The sequence below is a fragment of the Lichenostomus cassidix genome, chromosome 2, assembly GCF_008360975.1.
Source record: "Lichenostomus cassidix isolate B80296 chromosome 2, HeHo_3.0, whole genome shotgun sequence".
In the NCBI taxonomy this organism is placed as follows: Eukaryota; Metazoa; Chordata; class Aves; order Passeriformes; family Meliphagidae; genus Lichenostomus; species Lichenostomus cassidix.
Genome location: NC_139482.1, coordinates 2,957,073 through 2,973,699, shown reverse-complemented (window position 1 = coordinate 2,973,699; position 16,627 = coordinate 2,957,073). Strand labels below are relative to the sequence as shown.

The 16,627-nt window shown below is 39.8% G+C and overlaps 1 protein-coding gene across 9 annotated transcripts in view; it reads left to right on the top strand.

Moving 5' to 3' along the window:
- Nucleotides 1-16,627, top strand: part of ADCYAP1R1 (ADCYAP receptor type I) — a 142,840-nt gene that overhangs the window by 80,931 nt on the left and 45,282 nt on the right. For all 9 annotated transcript variants that reach the window (XM_085050154.1, XM_085050153.1, XM_085050152.1 and 6 more), the window contains exons 4-7: nt 778-885; nt 13,949-13,984; nt 14,591-14,632; nt 16,355-16,458. In XM_085050154.1, the coding sequence (XP_084906280.1) occupies nt 778-885; nt 13,949-13,984; nt 14,591-14,632; nt 16,355-16,458 (290 nt within the window). The remainder of the gene's footprint in view (nt 1-777; nt 886-13,948; nt 13,985-14,590; nt 14,633-16,354; nt 16,459-16,627) is intronic.

Below are 16,627 nucleotides of genomic sequence, written 5' to 3'. Positions count from 1 at the left end.
TCCTCTTCCTGCATTCTTGTAGCAGGAAATTGTTATTTTTTACCACTCAGACCTTTACTTCAAAGTTTGTGACCTGAAACCTCATTTTTGAATTGTTATTAAAGACCTGAATCTGTCCTTAGCTTATGCAAGAAATCATTGGAGGTCAAAAAATCCTCTTTTGACTTTGTGAGTTTATATTCTCTAGAGCAAAGCCTGCAGTAAAGATAAAGAATTACATTAAGGCAGTTCTTTGGTGAGGAAGGACTTTTTTTGAAAATAAACAGCATGGCAGAGGTGAGTTTCCCTCACACAGAAATGGCTGCAGGATGAAGCAGAAACTGTTTTTCAGTTTTCAGACAAACTCCAAAATGACCAACTTCCCAAATTTTCAAAAGAATTAGAATCAGCAGAAATTCGAAGATTTTAATCAAAGATATGATGCATAAATTGTTGTGGGTTTTTTTTACATGAACCCAGCACTTCTGAAAGATAACTAAATGGCAGCAGATTTCCTACTCAGGGGAAAATTTGTTTCTGACGTGTTGGAGTGATTTAATTGGGGCTAAAGAATGTCATCTTCTGGCAGAGTAGAGTCTGGACATTACTGTGTGATGCTACTATGGATTTTATGCTAATCCTATGAACGGAAAATATTTTTTTCCCAGGGAAATTCCTACTGTTTATTATTCTAAACAAGAACATTTTTGTGCATAGAAGGAAGAACCAACTACAAAATGTGAAGAAAGGAATGGATCTCCACCATTAATGTATTTTATCCTTCCTTCTCTTCCATAGGTTGCCCAGGAATGTGGGACAATATCACATGCTGGAAACCTGCAAGTGTGGGCGAAATTGTCTTTGTCAAGTGTCCTGCACTGTTCAGATTTATCATCTCTGAAGATGGTAAAGTATTTTCTCTTTGTTCTTTGCCTTTGCCTCTGCCTGGTCAAGCCTTGTGAGTGCAAAACTTCACTTAGGTCCTCAGGATAAAGAGACATCAAAAATTCTCTGTTTGAAAATACATTGCAGAAAATCAGGATGTTTGTGTGTTGATTTGTGAGTAAATATTTCTCTGTGTGCACAGGGGTGGGAGGGAAGGTGTGAAAAAAGCCTTAATAGACTGCACAACATAAAAATATCACAAATTTTAACTCGCATAGGGAATATTCTACCCTTCTTTGAATTCAGTGAGGACCCAAATCTGGGTGTGGGTCTTGGATGACACATTTTGAATCTATTTTAGTAAATAATAGAACTAAAATTCAGCAAGTTCTGCTTGTGCCTAAGGAGAACACAGGGTTGTGATGACCAACATGAGGAGCTCCCATGTTGGGGGTCCAGGGAGGAATTAAAGATTTCTGGAGAGAGGTAGAAGTTTCGTTTTGCTTTTTGTGGCCTGTAGAAATGAGCCACAAGCATCCTTCTGCCCCTTTGCTGACAATTAACACAGATTGGTCCATTGGCTCCCAACCCCCACCCACTGCAGGTCCCTTAATTTGTCCTTTGAGGGACAAGGTCATCACTGCCCCTCAGGATCCTATTTCCCAAAGTTTATTCTCCCAATTAATCACTCATTTACAGCCTTGTGTCAAAAATCTCCTTTTTTTGCCTCACCACACACAGAGCACCATTTTTGGGGTACACTAATTTAACACCCATCTCCAGGAGCACTGAAACTCTCACTTTAAACACCTCCATTCCACCTTATCCAGGTGTGCCTTGATCTCCTTGGCTACACATAGGCAGCATCCCAGGATGCTCCTCCCGGTTTCCATTGTCTCTGCATCTCATCCTTGTCCTTGGTGGAATGAATCTCCAACATCTGCCAGCTCTGTTCTGCTCCCTTGTCCCCCAGGGGATCCTTTTGACTGATTCCTTGAACAGCTGGAATTTTTTCTTCCTTAGTTTAAGGGTCATGAGTTTACCCTTTGCCTGACTTGAGGGTAAAAGGGTTTTTGTGACTCGATTTGTGCCCCAGGGCTGGAAATTCCAGCAGCTCATGGTCACTGCAGGCTCTGGGTCACTCCAGCCTTGGCGTCACCAATGTCACCCAACCCACGTCCCAATTGAGAAACAAGATTAACTCAATATGACCTATTCCAGGTCTTAAGGAAATGGTTACTTGTTAATGAAAAATCCTTTAAAATAGAAATAATTTTAAATAACATTTTGTTGTAATTATTTGTATATTTTAATAATAATTATTACATTTATTAAAATAAAAATTTTTGAATTTAAATATAAATTATTTACTTTAGGCCTCGAATAGGTCATATTGAGTTAATCTTTTCTGAAGGCTATAGGTATAAAGTAAATGGTTACCTGTTAATAAAAAAACATTTTAAACAGAAATAATTTTATTGTTAAATAACTTTTAAAAATTTTATTATCATTATTTATTTTATTTATATATTTCCAAGATAATTTGTTCTATTTATTTAAATATTATATATATTATATTATAGACTGTATATTATTAATGTAATATAATATAATATATTTATTATCCTCAATTTATTTATTTAAATCTATTTAAATAAAATTTATTTACATAAAAATTATTTAAATTAAAATATTTTTATTTATTTTAATAAAAATAATACAGTCTTTAGAGGAACAATTATATATATCCTTTAATACACAATTTTATATAATTATAGCTAAATATATATAATATATATATAGTATATCTTGCTTATATATAAATTATATATATATATATATAAAAGCAAAGTCCCATTTGTTTATGTAAAGTTCTATTTATTTTACCTATGTAAAAAAAGGGGCAGAAAAAACATTTTTAAATAATTTACCCAGGATTACAGACCTCCTCACATACTTCCCATTTGCCCTGCAGCAGGATGACAGTGACCCTAAGGCAGGAATATTCCATCCAGTGAAACATATTTCCTGTTCTTTATCTCCTCACAGGATCAACAATAAAAGTGGCAGCTGTTACCTCGTGTAGGGCTGGGTTTGAGGGGTTTTTGGACATCTGCTCAGTAGGAACAAACCCAAGATTCATCATTCATTAGATAAGCAAATAAAGATTTAATCTGGAGTAGCTGGAGATCTCGGCAGATGGGGTTGGGATTGCACTGCTGACCCCAAGGTGGAATTATCAACATCTCCAGTGGTTCTCCTGGGTGAATCAGCATCAGCTTCCCCATCTTTGCTGCTGATTTTAATTAGCCAAGTGTATTTGTTTCAATGAGGATTTAATGGAAAAAGTCACATTTTATGATGGTTACCTAAATAAGGGGTTATTAGAGAACTATAATGCCTCTAAGACGTGGATAATCACATTTTAGGGATTGTTACAGTGTCTTCTGGCTGATTCTCTGTTTCTAGAATATGGCAAAAGGCTGGGCATGGACACTAATATTTATTAATATCAAAATCATTCCTAATAGAGCAAAATTTTTATATGACCATAAATAATTTTAACCAATGGCAGCAATAACTTTAAATTATATTTTTAAAAACTTTGTGCTCTGAAACACCTGTAGGTACAACATAATCACAGGGAAATCACGGGATGTGTTAACCTAAAAGAGTGGGTGGGAAGTATTTCACTTGGCTTTGGATATTTAAAGTTACATATGAAAGTCTGAAGTGATCACATAGATTTCTGGCTCGGTGGATAGAAATCAATGGGCACTTGTAGAAAATGCTTTCTCTGACTCTAAAATGCTTGTCTTGAGGTGAATGAAGTCACTGCAGGGGGTTGCTCGTTTTAGGAATTTCAGAAAGGAATCTGACTGCCTTTACTTGGATGTCTGATTTCCATCTGGAGCAAAATGGGGGAAAAAAATAAAGGAGGCTACAAAAGAAAAATGAACTAACTAAGCTGTCATCTGGAGGGGTGCTTTTTTGAAAAATTAGCTGTGTATTTAGCTAAAAATACCAACTGTTGCTGGTTTTAATCTGCTCTGCTTTAACCTTCACTTCAATGGAAGCAAGGAGTAACATTTGAGCTGCTGTCAGCATCAGAGGGAAAGTCCAAAGTGAAATTCACTGTGGTTGGCAACCTTGCCTCCTAAAATTTCATTTCACCTCTCTGATCCTTCAAAATCACCAGAAGGTTTCATTCCTTTCAGATGCAGACTGTGAACAAAAGCATTGTTCTCAAAAGCTCTCCACTGGAAATTCCATTTCACAGTGGAAAAAGCTGATTAGCTCCTGAGTCTTTTCTCCTCTTGTAAATTAGGGATTGCAGTGGCTTGCCTTCCGTGTGCTTCCCAAAAATTAATTTCTTTTCCTTTTCCACATGAATTTCTTTGATGGATATCCATCAAGTCTTATTTCCACCAGGAGTTATCACTTCCATCACCTCTCTGTTGGATGTTAAAATTTCCCCAGTGCCTTCCCAGCCTGGCTCCAGAGACACCCTCTGCACAACAGGATGCATTTAAAGCATTCTAAGGTGTCTTTGCAGAGGTAAAAAGGAGAAAACCATGTCAAGCTGTGATGTTAACTTTCAGTAGGATATAGAAACACCTAGAGATGCCCTAACCCAGTGATTTGCACTCCCAGCTGGAGAATTTTTTCTGCTTTGTTCTTTTTTCCCATTTTTTTCTCCCAGACAGAGGTGATGCTGCCTGGCAATGGAAATCAACAGAAGCAAAGTCTGTGCTTTTTCCATCTTTGCACTGTACAGCTGAAATATTCTGGAACCCAGAATGGACCATGGAATGAAACTAAATAATCAGAAATGAGCATATCTTCAGTCCTTTGATTTGCAGTAAAAAAATATTACAAATGATAATAGGCAGTTTCTGAGCATTATCATGTGCTCCACATTTAGAAAACGCTTTCATTCATAAATCTAAATATTAAATATGAGCAGAACTTACTGAATCTTCCAGCACTTCAGATTATTTATCTGCTGCTCAGTTGAGGACACTGCCTGCTGCACCCCAAAAAAGCATTACCACAAAACATGGTTCACTATATAAAACAGGGGAAATGCTCCTAATTTTTACCAAAGGCCTAAAACCTATTCTATGTCAATACCAGGATTAAAGGTTCCTAATTAAAATCCAGTGGAATAAAGAATGTAATCAGGTATTACATCAGGTATTAGAGAGTTTAAGAGGGAATTACATCCTATGCTCACATTTCTGAACCAAAGTGTTTGTCTTGTTGCTGCTGCTGGTGGAACATGACTTCAGTGCTCAGGCAACAGGCTCTGTTATCCCAAGAAATTGAAAATAGTCTTCACTGATCCCATTTAAAACACAGGGAAACACTCGAGTATGTTGTTGTGCTAATTAATTGATTAATTGTTTCATCAAGAACCCCTAGCCTGGTATGTGCTGCACTGGAGATGCCATGGGTGGACAGTGGGATTTATGAATTCAGGGTTAATTGGATTTGGGAAGCCATCTGTGCCTGAGTGTAGATGTTATCCCTAATCAATTAGAATAAGATGACAAGAGAAGAGTTAATGAGAGGGGAAAGTGATGCTCCATCTTCATTGTGTCTTTTCTGGGGAGTCAGTCCTGGTAAAGCCTTCAAGAGCTGACATGGGAAAATGGTACAAAACACCCAAACTGGGTGAAAAGACAATAAAAGTCCTTGACTTCCCAAAGTGGAAATATTTGCAAGTTACGGTTTCTATTAGTTTGGGTTATGTATTGATAGTTTTTTGTTTAGACGGGAAGAAAAGGTGACTGTTAAAGATCAGGGACCTCCTGAACATCTGAATGTCCTTGGAAGATTATGTTCTTATTTTCTACTGAGCTAAAAGATGCGGGGTTTTGTTGCTACTACTGAAATTAAGGTCAGCACTGCAGCAGAGTGAAATTGGAAATTGCATTTGCCCATCAAAAAGGCAAAAGATCAATGCAAAGGTCCAGATTTCTCTTCAAGGATATCTTGCCTGGATGAGAATTCCAACTTCCTGCATGAAAACTGAGGCAAGGAAAGAGCTGTAACCAAGGAGTAATCCCATCCCATAGCATTCTCATCATGGAAATAATAATGAGCCATTGAAGCTTATTTATATTTATTTACTGAAGCAACCAGGATTCTGTGCATACTTAGTTTCATTCCAATTTTATGTAAGATCCTACATAGCATTCAAAAGCAAGTTTGATGCAAAGGTATCTGTTTTGTATAAAAACCACTAATATATATATTCATACATAGTTTTCTGTATAAACCATGTCTATATTTAAGGGTTTTGGATGACTTTCAGAGCTGCCTGCAGATTGCATATGTGCTGCTGTTGCTCAGTGCCCAGCAAGTCCAGAAAGGATTGTGACATAAAGAATGGGTACAAGAGACCTCCCAAATGATGATGGCAAAAATAACGAGTCTTGCCAATAACCAAGATAGTGGAACTTGATAGATAACAATTTCCAGCTGGTTTTCACCCCTGGGCTTTGCACAGGCAGTACAGCTATGGGATCATTCCAGCTTTTCCAAAGAGAGGAGGACAAGCTATAATTAAGCCTCTTTGGTCACAACCTCCCAAAGTCCATCTGCAATGCAGAGGGAAATGGGAGGAAAATGCTGTTATCAAAGAGTAGCAACTAGATCCACGTTTCTAATCAAGCAGCTGAGGCCTCTCAGATGTTTTCTAGCAGAAAAACAAGATGTTTTATGGCCTTTCCCACCAAATTCTGAGGACATAAGTCTCTGTGCCTCAGATACTCAAAGGTGCAACATGAGCAAGAGCGTTTCAGCTAAAGATCAAGTCCTTGGTCCTCTGCAAGGTGACATCCTGCAGTGGCCAGGGGAAAGCTGTAACCCAGCCCAGGACCTTTGTAAATGATCTGAGAGCTAATTTGGCCTTGGGAACAAAAAAAAACCATGCATTTTTGGGAAGAATGCAAGGGTGGAAGAGGCTGAGAGCTGCTGAGTAGTTTGGAGAACATTTAGGCTGCAAAAGGTAATAGATTGAAGTATCACTGTAGGTGCAACATGGGCAGATCCTTCAACCTTTGCTGGTTTTGTTTCTCCTTTTGACCCAAATGATTGGGAAAGAATTCCAGTTAATTACAGGATTTTAGGTGTGTTGGGCACACATTCATTCTTACCTTTGAGCAAGGGATTTCATTTGCTTTCTTCTCTAGGAGTTATTTGAGAACTGATAATCTCTCTTGGACAATGGGTTTGGGGGGAGTTTTTTGGTTTTGTTTGTTTGAGGGTTTTGTGTTTGTATTTGGGTTTTTGGGGGGCTTTTGTTTGATTTTTTTGTTGGGTTTGGGGTTGGGGTTTTTTTGCTTTTTTTGGTTGGTTGGTTTTGGGTTTATCTTTTGGGGTTTTATTTGTTTTTTTGCTTGGATTTTTCGGTGGTTCTTGTAAGAAAAAAACATTTGCTTTTCTGTCAGATGTGATCCCTGCCCTCCTCAGAGCTAGGAGACCCTTCAATAGTAATTGCATTGATCCTGCACTCTGATGGATGCTCCTGTGACAGCCAGACTCAGAGGAAGGACTCACAGAACATTTAGATGATGCTTAGTTGCTATGGTGACCTCAGTCCACTTCTAGTTTCACATCCTTTAATAGGAAAGAGGAAGAAAAGAATAAAGCCATGATTTCCCTTAAATGTTATCGATCAAATCTGTGCATCAGTCCCACCTCAGCCAGCCCTGTGTGCTCTGACCTTTCTGTTCTCCATTTGGGACCTCACTGGAATTCTCCCATGATTTCCAGGCATGATTCACTGGATCTTCTTGTCTCTGTGTCATGCCAACCTGTGCCCTGAAAGTTAAATGGGATGTAGGAAGAAAGGAATTAAAAATCACTTCTGTCCCTGCCTTTACTGCAATGCCTTGCACAAATCACTGGGTAACAAAGAATTTAGATGAGCTTTGTCCTCTCATGGTATGACAGATTTCTAACCCCAGCCACCCTCTGAAAGTGCCAATCTCTCTGCCCTTTATGGGAGAAGACTTAAAAACCAGGTGAACTTATCTTTAGGTAGATAAAATGAGGGGAATGAGTTTGCCCCACAGGATTGGTTACTCAGCTGTCCTTGGCACCAGTCCTTATTTAAGCACAAAATCATGAACAAGGTTTCCTAATGTTCACCTTAATTGTCCTCTGCTCAGTTCTCTTGTTTTCTGAATAACATGAACACCACCAAATCTTGTGCTGTCTCTGTGTGAGCATTATGTTCATAAATCTCTTTGTCAAGGCAAATGGTGATACACAGTAAATGGGAGAATCACAGAATCCCAGAATGGTTTGGGTTGGAGGAGACCTTAAAAATCTTCTTGTTCCAGCCCATGCCATGGCAGGGACACCTTCCACTATCCCAGGCTGCTCCAAGCTCTGTCCAGCCTGGCCTTGGACACTGCCAGGGATCCAGGGGCAGCCACAGCTTCTCTGGGCACCCTGAGGGCCTGCCCACCCTCATAGGGAAGAATTTCTTCCCAATATCCCATCTAACCCTGCCCTCTGGCAGTTTGAAGCCAGAAATTAGAAATTACCCCATGTCCTGTCACCTCCTGCCCTTGTATAATTGGCTTTTAATCTGTAGTTTTAAGTGCTGGCTATGGGGCATCAGGCTGGAGAGACCCAAATCTCTGGAAATAGTTGTGGGAATCACTTAGCAAAGGGAAAGGTGTGTGAACCTGTAGGACTATCCTACAGATCCTGCTAATGAAACTGTAAAGGCCAAACAGCTTATCCTGGATCAATCAATCAATCAATTATGTAATCACAGAATGGCTTCAGTTGAAAATGACCTTAAAGATATTTTTTTTTCCAGATTTCTGACATAGGCAGGGACACCTTCTACTCTCCCAGGTTGCTCCAAGCTCCATCCAGCCTGGCCTTGGCCACTTCCAGGGATCCAGGGGCAGCCACAGCTTCTCTGTTCAGCACAAAGAGCCATAACAAAGGAACTGGGATGGCTGGACATCATGTGTGTGCAGCGCAGGACTGGCCGGAGGGCTAATCCCCTCCTAGAGAAGCAGCGGGCAGGGCATGGAAGCAGAGTGGGGAGCTCAGAGAGCTGCAGAAAAGCTGCTAAGTAGCCTGCTGCTCCCGACTGTGGCTTTGCCAGCCGGCTGAACAGATTGCTGGAGCAGGAGAGCAGCAGGCAGCCATAGGGAAGGGAGAGAAGAGGCTCAGCGTGGTGGATGCCGCGGAGCCGGGCGTGAGAGCTCACTGATTTATTTCATGTTTAGAAATTAAATGCTGAGCTTCTAATCAGTGCTATATAAAACAGGAGAAAAAGAATTAAATTCCTGCCCAGCCAGCTCGTTATGCACAGAGCTGGACAGCATGAGGACAAGGGGTTGTAAATGTTTTCCACAACCTCTCCCTGCCCCAATCGCTGCACTTTCTGTAGGGATGCAATTAACGTGCAGTAAAAACAGTGCAGGCTTTGCACGTTGATCTCAACGCTTCATTTTGATCCCAATGATCAAAATCCAAAACCTTTTGGAGAATCACCTTCATGGAGCAGTCCTCCAACCCACAGCACTGAGGTGGGAAGAGCAGGGCTGTGGGCAAACCATTTCAGGATGGAGGCGCTTTGGAAGCCTTTCATCCCCTCCTGCCCTGCCATTAATAATGGCAAATGCTGGAACAAAAGGGTTAAATGCAAGTCGTGTCGAGATAAACAAAGCCACGGGAGGCCAGGCAGGTGCCATGCCAGCTGACACCGAGAGCAGCCAGCACAGATTTGGCACCAGGAGGAGATCTAAAAGGCTCTGAGGCTCATGGTGCACAGGCTGGTTCTTGGCTCCAGCTTCCCCAGTCCTGTCCGCTTTCAATCAGGAGCAACAATTGCTTTGGTCGAGTTTCCCATCAGCTGGAGCATGGCGAGGGGTGAGGTATGTGTTCTGGGTCTCAGTAAATAAAAATCCAGGAGGAAAGTCTGATAAATGTGTGAGAAAAGGGCAGGAAAGGTCTGGGTCTGTGCCACGAGCTCTGTGGGGAGCCATTGGCAAGTCCCTGGACTGTTTTTTTTCCCTCCCCCTTTCACTTCTTCATGAAGAAAACAGAAATAAGGAATATTTTCTGTGCTTGGTCTTGAGAACTGAGAATTCAGCATTCTGATAGATCTTCTCTAGGATGTCTAAGCAGTACTACAAATAACACCTAATTAGCAATGTCAATTAAAGCATTAATGGAAGATTTGCTTCCCAAAGAGTGACACTTACTTAAGTCTGGTCAAACAGTGAATAACACAGCCTGTCAATATCCTGGATAAACCATCTTGTGCTGAGGATAACAGCAGCTTCCTCAGGAGTTTATTGACTAATAAGGGCAATTATCAATTCAATAAATGGTGTGCTAAGACAGTTTTATATCTGCTGCTGTGTCCATATTTCCATAGTTTGGGTCTAATTACATGTGAGAAGCTCAGATGTCACCAAATCATAAAATTGTTATATTTAGGATGCAGTTATCACAGAATAATGAAATTACAGAGTGGTTTGGGTTGAGAGGGAGCTTAAAGATCATCCAGTTCCATCCCCTGCCATGGGCAGGGACACCTTCCACTGTCCCAGGTCACTCCAAGCCCTGTCCAGCCTGGCCTTGGACACTTCCAGGGATCCAGGGGCAGCCACAGCTTCTCTGGGAAATCCATTCCAGCCCCTCCCCACCCTCACAGGGAAGGATTTCCTCTAGTATCCCCAAATTAAACTTGGCCACTTTCAGATTAAAGCCATTCCTCCTTATCCATGCCCTTCTCAAGAGTCCCTTGGAAATATAACCCTTGAATTAAACCCCTGAAAAACGGGTTTCCAGCCCAAATTCAGATGAGAATCATATTTTATTTATTCTTCATTTCTGGGAGAGCAGGGCATGCCATTAGAGCATTGCGTAATCATATCAATGGGCTTTCTCCTCTTCATCAGTGAAGTCAAATACACCAATTTCTCATTGTTTGTGTCCTAAGAGTAGCAAAATGAGCGGATTTGTGGGAAAGTCCATGCAGTGAGGGGTGCTGTAGTCCTGCTCACTCCATCACTGACTGCAGAGTAAATTTGCTGAGGTCTCTCTAGAGTCTTAAAGGCACTCAAACAACCCAGAAAATACTGTTTATTTGAAGAAAACCCAGAAAGAATAACCCTAAAAAATACTGTTTCTAGGTAATATTGTGACAAATGAGAGTGACTTCCCTATGTCTGGGCTTCCTTATAACCCCAGCTCAAATGCAAGGTCAGGTCTTCTCCCTGTGTATTTAAATATGTTAAATGTTGGGCACAAAAATAATCCATTTGATCTCCAGTGCATTCTCAGGCATGTGAGAAAACATCACCAATGCCATGGGTTTCTGCCAAGTAAATATCCGTATTTGTATATTTATAAATATATCTGCTTGTACATATATATTAGTTTTGTATACAAATATATTTTAATATATATAAATATGTACATATATAATATATAAAATAATAAATAAAATGTCTTTGTATCTATATGCATATACACAAACAGATATATTTTATATACATAAATATAAATATAAATAATGTAAATAAATATGGAGAAATATAAAAATATATCAATACACCCACACATATAATTGCATATGTGTGCATTCTATCCCAGCAATCTATAGATGAACTTTGACTTTTTGTTGTAACTCAGGACATGATGTTCAATGTAAATCTAATTAACGTTCCAGTAGCTTAACTAATTAGTGAAAATTGGGTTGATGAATCGAGGCTAAAAGCCTGTACAGGCAAAGGTTGTACTGGAACTTTCTTCAGGACATTAGTTAGGACTCAGATATAGAAATAGATGTTAATATAAGGCTTGTTTGCTCCTACAAATCAGAAAATTAACATTGTTGGAAAAGTGAATCCCATCATAATGTCCAAATGCAGTGAAACACAATAATAATTTGGGTATATATAAAAGAATATTTCTATAACAAGCCTATTCATTTCAGAAAAAACTACATGAATATGATGTTTTAACTGTTATTACAGATGTCATGAAATTAAAAATGAAGGAAAATCTAATATTTTAACATCAATGGGACTAACTGCTACCTACATTTAGAATGAAATAATGCTGATTTTTATTTCATACCTTTTAGATTGTAGGAAAAAAATAACTACATTTAAACCATTTGAATTGGAGAAAAATGTGTTTTTTCTGAGCCATCACTGTAATATGCAGGACACCAGGAACATCAAGCATCCATCTAGTTAATATCAGCCTGCCCTTTCTCCAGAAAGAATTCTGCACAGTTTTAAGGTCAAATTACTCCACAAATGATAAGCTAAAACTGCATTTTTATGAGTCAAAGAGGTTTTGGGGAGTTTTTCTTGCAGTTTTTTGCCCTATTTGTGTGGTCAGTGTGAGGCAGAGGCTCCTGGCTGAGGTGACCTCAGTGCAGGGAGCATTTCCACCAGAGCTGCTGGGTCGAGTGGCAAAGGCTGTGAAAAGCACCAGCAAAGACAGTGATGAAGGAGCTGTGGTTTGCTCTTTGATCCTCTAATTGCCCCACAAACCCACAGATAAAAATCCCCACCTGGCAGCCCAACATCTCCATTCTAAACTCAGATTTCTGCAACACATCTTATTTTAGCAACACATCCTGACTTTAGCAACAAACTCCTAAATCTGAGCTAATAAAACAGGCAATAAACCTGGGGTTTGGCAGATTTAGGAGGAAAAATGGTCTCTCCACACTATTCTGCAGAGTTATTTTGCCAGGCATGTGGAGCACATTCTGCATGCCCATTCCCTGGGGAGCCTGGGCAGTGCCCCAGCATCCTTTTCCTAAAATCCAGCCTAAATTCTTATATGGGAAATCCTGGCAGCAGCTGGAGACCTGGAGTGTTCTCACAGTATTAACCCTGCAGAGTCACTGGTGGGTTGGGTGTGCAAGATTGGTGTTGAATAATCCATCCAAAGGCACAGTGCAGCCTCCCTGGTGCTTCATTTGGCTTTTCTATGCTCCCACCATCATTTTCACATTAAACCCGCTTTTTTCTGTCTTGAAAGATAAAAAAGGACATCTGATTTACTTTAGAGGAGGCACAGAAATCAATGAATTTTAAATTATGTTGTGACTTGTAAAATAAAAAAATGCATTTTAAACTGTGCTGAAGAGCTTCCTGTTATTATTTTATTTCCTTAGATACTTCCTTCTTTCCCTTACTGATCAAAATCTAGTCTTCATTTGGATTTCACTTTTAATAAAAACCTCCTCACACTATTTGGTGAAGGTTTTTCCACTCCCTTAATTAACATTTGGCTGTCATGGTTAAAAGGGAAGCCCTGTGGCTGCTCCAGAGGGTGCAGAACCAAACTGATGTGAACATTTAACCTGCTGTAGTGGTCAGGGAAAGGCTGGAAATGCTTTTTTTCCTGATTTCTGGGCCACTGTCAGTGATTTGCAGCTCCTCAGTGCCTCTGCACGATGCAGCAGCTCCACTCCATGGCTCAAGGCAGCTCCTCCTGCTGCATCCCAAACCAGCCAGAATCCACCCAGGAAAATCTGATTTCAGTCCAATTTGGGTTAAATATTGGGCACAGGGGGTGGGAGGTTGGTGTGGCATCGTTCTGACTGTTTGTTTTGGAAGAGCAAAAGGAAGGGAAAGGAAGATTTGTAATGTAAACCCAAAGATTTATCATTACCCAAAGTAAGAATTGTATTTTTAGGATACTAAACAGCGTGAATTTTAGCACGATGTTTCGGAAATGTGTGAGTCTTTCTTATTTCAGAACCTTCCCCTAAAAAATAATTTTTACAAAATCCACAAAAAAGCTCTTATGTCTATTATTCTTCTTCTGAGAGTCTGATGAAAGTTCATGATGACCACATATATAAAAAAACAATACAATCACCAACTTTTGAATTCCCTTTTCTGCTCATAAACACACAGGGCTAATACTGAAATAAAGATTTTAAACTTGCAGTTCTTCTGTTGGCTCTGCTACATCCACTCCTCTTACGGGAGTCAAACTTTTATCAAAATTAAATTGCAACCTATTTTCAGGACTGAATTAATTCTTTTTATTCTTCTAATTCCAGGTTGGGAAGTGGATAATTTGGGGCAAACCCATGCAGGTAAGAACCAGTTGTGCTGTCTATGTCCTCAGTACCTCTGTTCCCAAAAATTGTGTGCACATGACAAATTAATTATTATCAGATTAATAAAATATTGTCTCTGTATCAACCATTAAGGCTGTAATATTTGCACAAAAAGTGAAATTAAAAATCTCATAGGTCTCTATAAATCAGTGGGATTTCACCTCAAGCCACAAAATGAAATTATTTCACTTAAACCAATTAGTTATTGCTCTTTGTCATTGATGGATGGAAATAATTTTTCATTAATTCTCTGAAAACTGATCCTATTTAAATACCTGTGGATTTTAAATGTAAAGTCCTAAAGATACAATATCTGACTTCTATAACTTTACAATGAGCTTTGCCCCAGTTTGATTGTATGTGGTTTTATTCTAAATTTAGAGGTTCAGCTCTGATTTAGACTCTCAAGCAAAGCTGTGTTTACTTCCTGAGAAGACAGCACTGAGTATTTATTGCCTTTGGGCCTGATCTAAACAAATAAAAATCAGTTGCACTCCATTCCCTGATTTCCACAGAGACCAGTTTGGGCCCTAATAGAGAACACAATCCAAACAATTTCATACCCAATTTCCACTTTTCCAGGTGATTATGACCTGCTGGAAAGCACAGCCCAGTCTCTCCTAGGTAAGAAACAAAACCACTTTTTTTTTTTTTGTTAACTTTTTATTTATCTCTGTTAAAAAGGAAGCTCTGAGCTATTTTTCCTGCCATTTTGCCATTATTTTCTAATTAGTTCTAATTGTTATGACATATTTTCTGCTCTCTTACTTTTAGCAATATTATGAAAATGTATTCCTCCTCTGTGAAGCCTTGCAATCTAGCAAGTGTGCTGCTATCAATTATATCTACCTGCTTAACAGTAATTACTAAATGGTGTTAAAGAAAGTCAGCACCATGATTCAGTGCTTTTTTTACCACTAGAAAACTAGGGATGAATGTGCAGGAGCAATTTACCAAAATTTGCCAAGTAATGCAATGTTCTTTAATGAGTGCTGTGATTAAAGAGATATATTCTGCTGCATGGATGGCAAACAGATTCTCTCTCTCAAATAAGGTTAAAAATGAGGTTATGAGAGACTAAACTGCTTGCAGAATGCAAAACAACACAATCTTAACAGCTAAAACCAAACCCAAACCTTGGAAATTTCCATCCTTTTTGGTCAAGGTGCAGCTGAAACCACAAAAAGTGTGATAATTTGATAAACAGAGGCTGCTCCTTTGTGCTGGAGAGGATGAAGTGCAGAACCAGCCCAGCCCTAATTTTTTAGGAAAGGCCACTGAGCTTTGGGAAGAATAATGGTTCTTCAAAAGAGCACAACAGGGTCTGTCCCACCTCAGGCAGCATTGTAGGAAAATAAATGTCAAGAGATTCTTCCTCTTCTGCCCCCAACTCCTCTTTCCCTGTGTGGTTTTAAGCCTGAGTGTGTCAGTGAAGCCATTTAGGAGTTGGTTCTTATATGAAATTAGCCCAAAAAATTGGATATTCAAGCAAGTGTTTGCTTAAAACTGAGGTTATAATCCAGGATTGGAATAATTAATAGAGAGAGGGATGTGAGGAGCTCTGAATTCACCAATTGAGGCCAACCTGGACATCTGGAGGTGTAAATGAACATATTGCCATGAAGTCAGAGGTGGGACAGAGATTCCCACTCCATCTTCCCTTTGTTTTCTGCAGACCCCACAAAGTCACCCTCAATTCAGAGCCTAGGCCTGAAGATAAATGAGTGGGATGTTATCTGACTACAGGAGAGCAATCCAGCTGCCTTCCCATGGATATATAATGGCTAATTTAAATATCCCACAGTATCCTGACTGACTGCCAGCATCTGGACCAAAACAAATTACATTAGCCTGGTGTTTTCACACCAGTCCCATGCAGGTGCCACAGATATAGATCATTAAAAATTCCACAACGTGCTTATTTTTTAAGCACTGGGCTTCCCCTTTAGCCAGCTGGAGTGGAGATATCTTCATCAAAGCTGTATTCCCAGGATGCCTTTCAAAATTCCTGGAGAGAAATGGACATTTGGCTGACTCCTAGTTCAGGAAACCACTTGAGAATGAGAAGTTTTGGTGGCCTGGGGACACTGAATAAACTGATTGAGTATTTTTGCTCTCTGGTGACCAACTGCAGTAATAGCCATCCATAGGTACCTATTGTAGAACTGAATCATTAAAGATGCCATTAAATTCCAAGAATGAAATCTCTGGATAGGCAGACAAACAATCATTCCAGGGTAACTGTGGGACTTTCTTTGCTCCAGTGGGAGGGAGGGAGGGAGGGAGGGAGGGGATGTCTTGGGGTTTGTTGCAGCAGTGTCACATTCCCACCTGCCCTTGGCACAGGGGACATCAGCAGGAACTGCACTGAAGATGGCTGGTCTGAGCCTTTCCCTCATTATTACGACGCCTGCGGCTTCGATGAGAACGAGACAGAGTCTGACAACCAGGTGGGAATTAATCTTTAATTATTAAACAAATGAAGGAGGGGGAGCAGCAGGCTGCTTGTTGTCCTCTGGTCACTTTCTGATTTAATAGTGACTAGGATAAAAAATCAGATGTGTATGAGTACAAAACTGTGAGAAGTGAGATCTGAATCCTTCCTGGCCCTGCACTGAA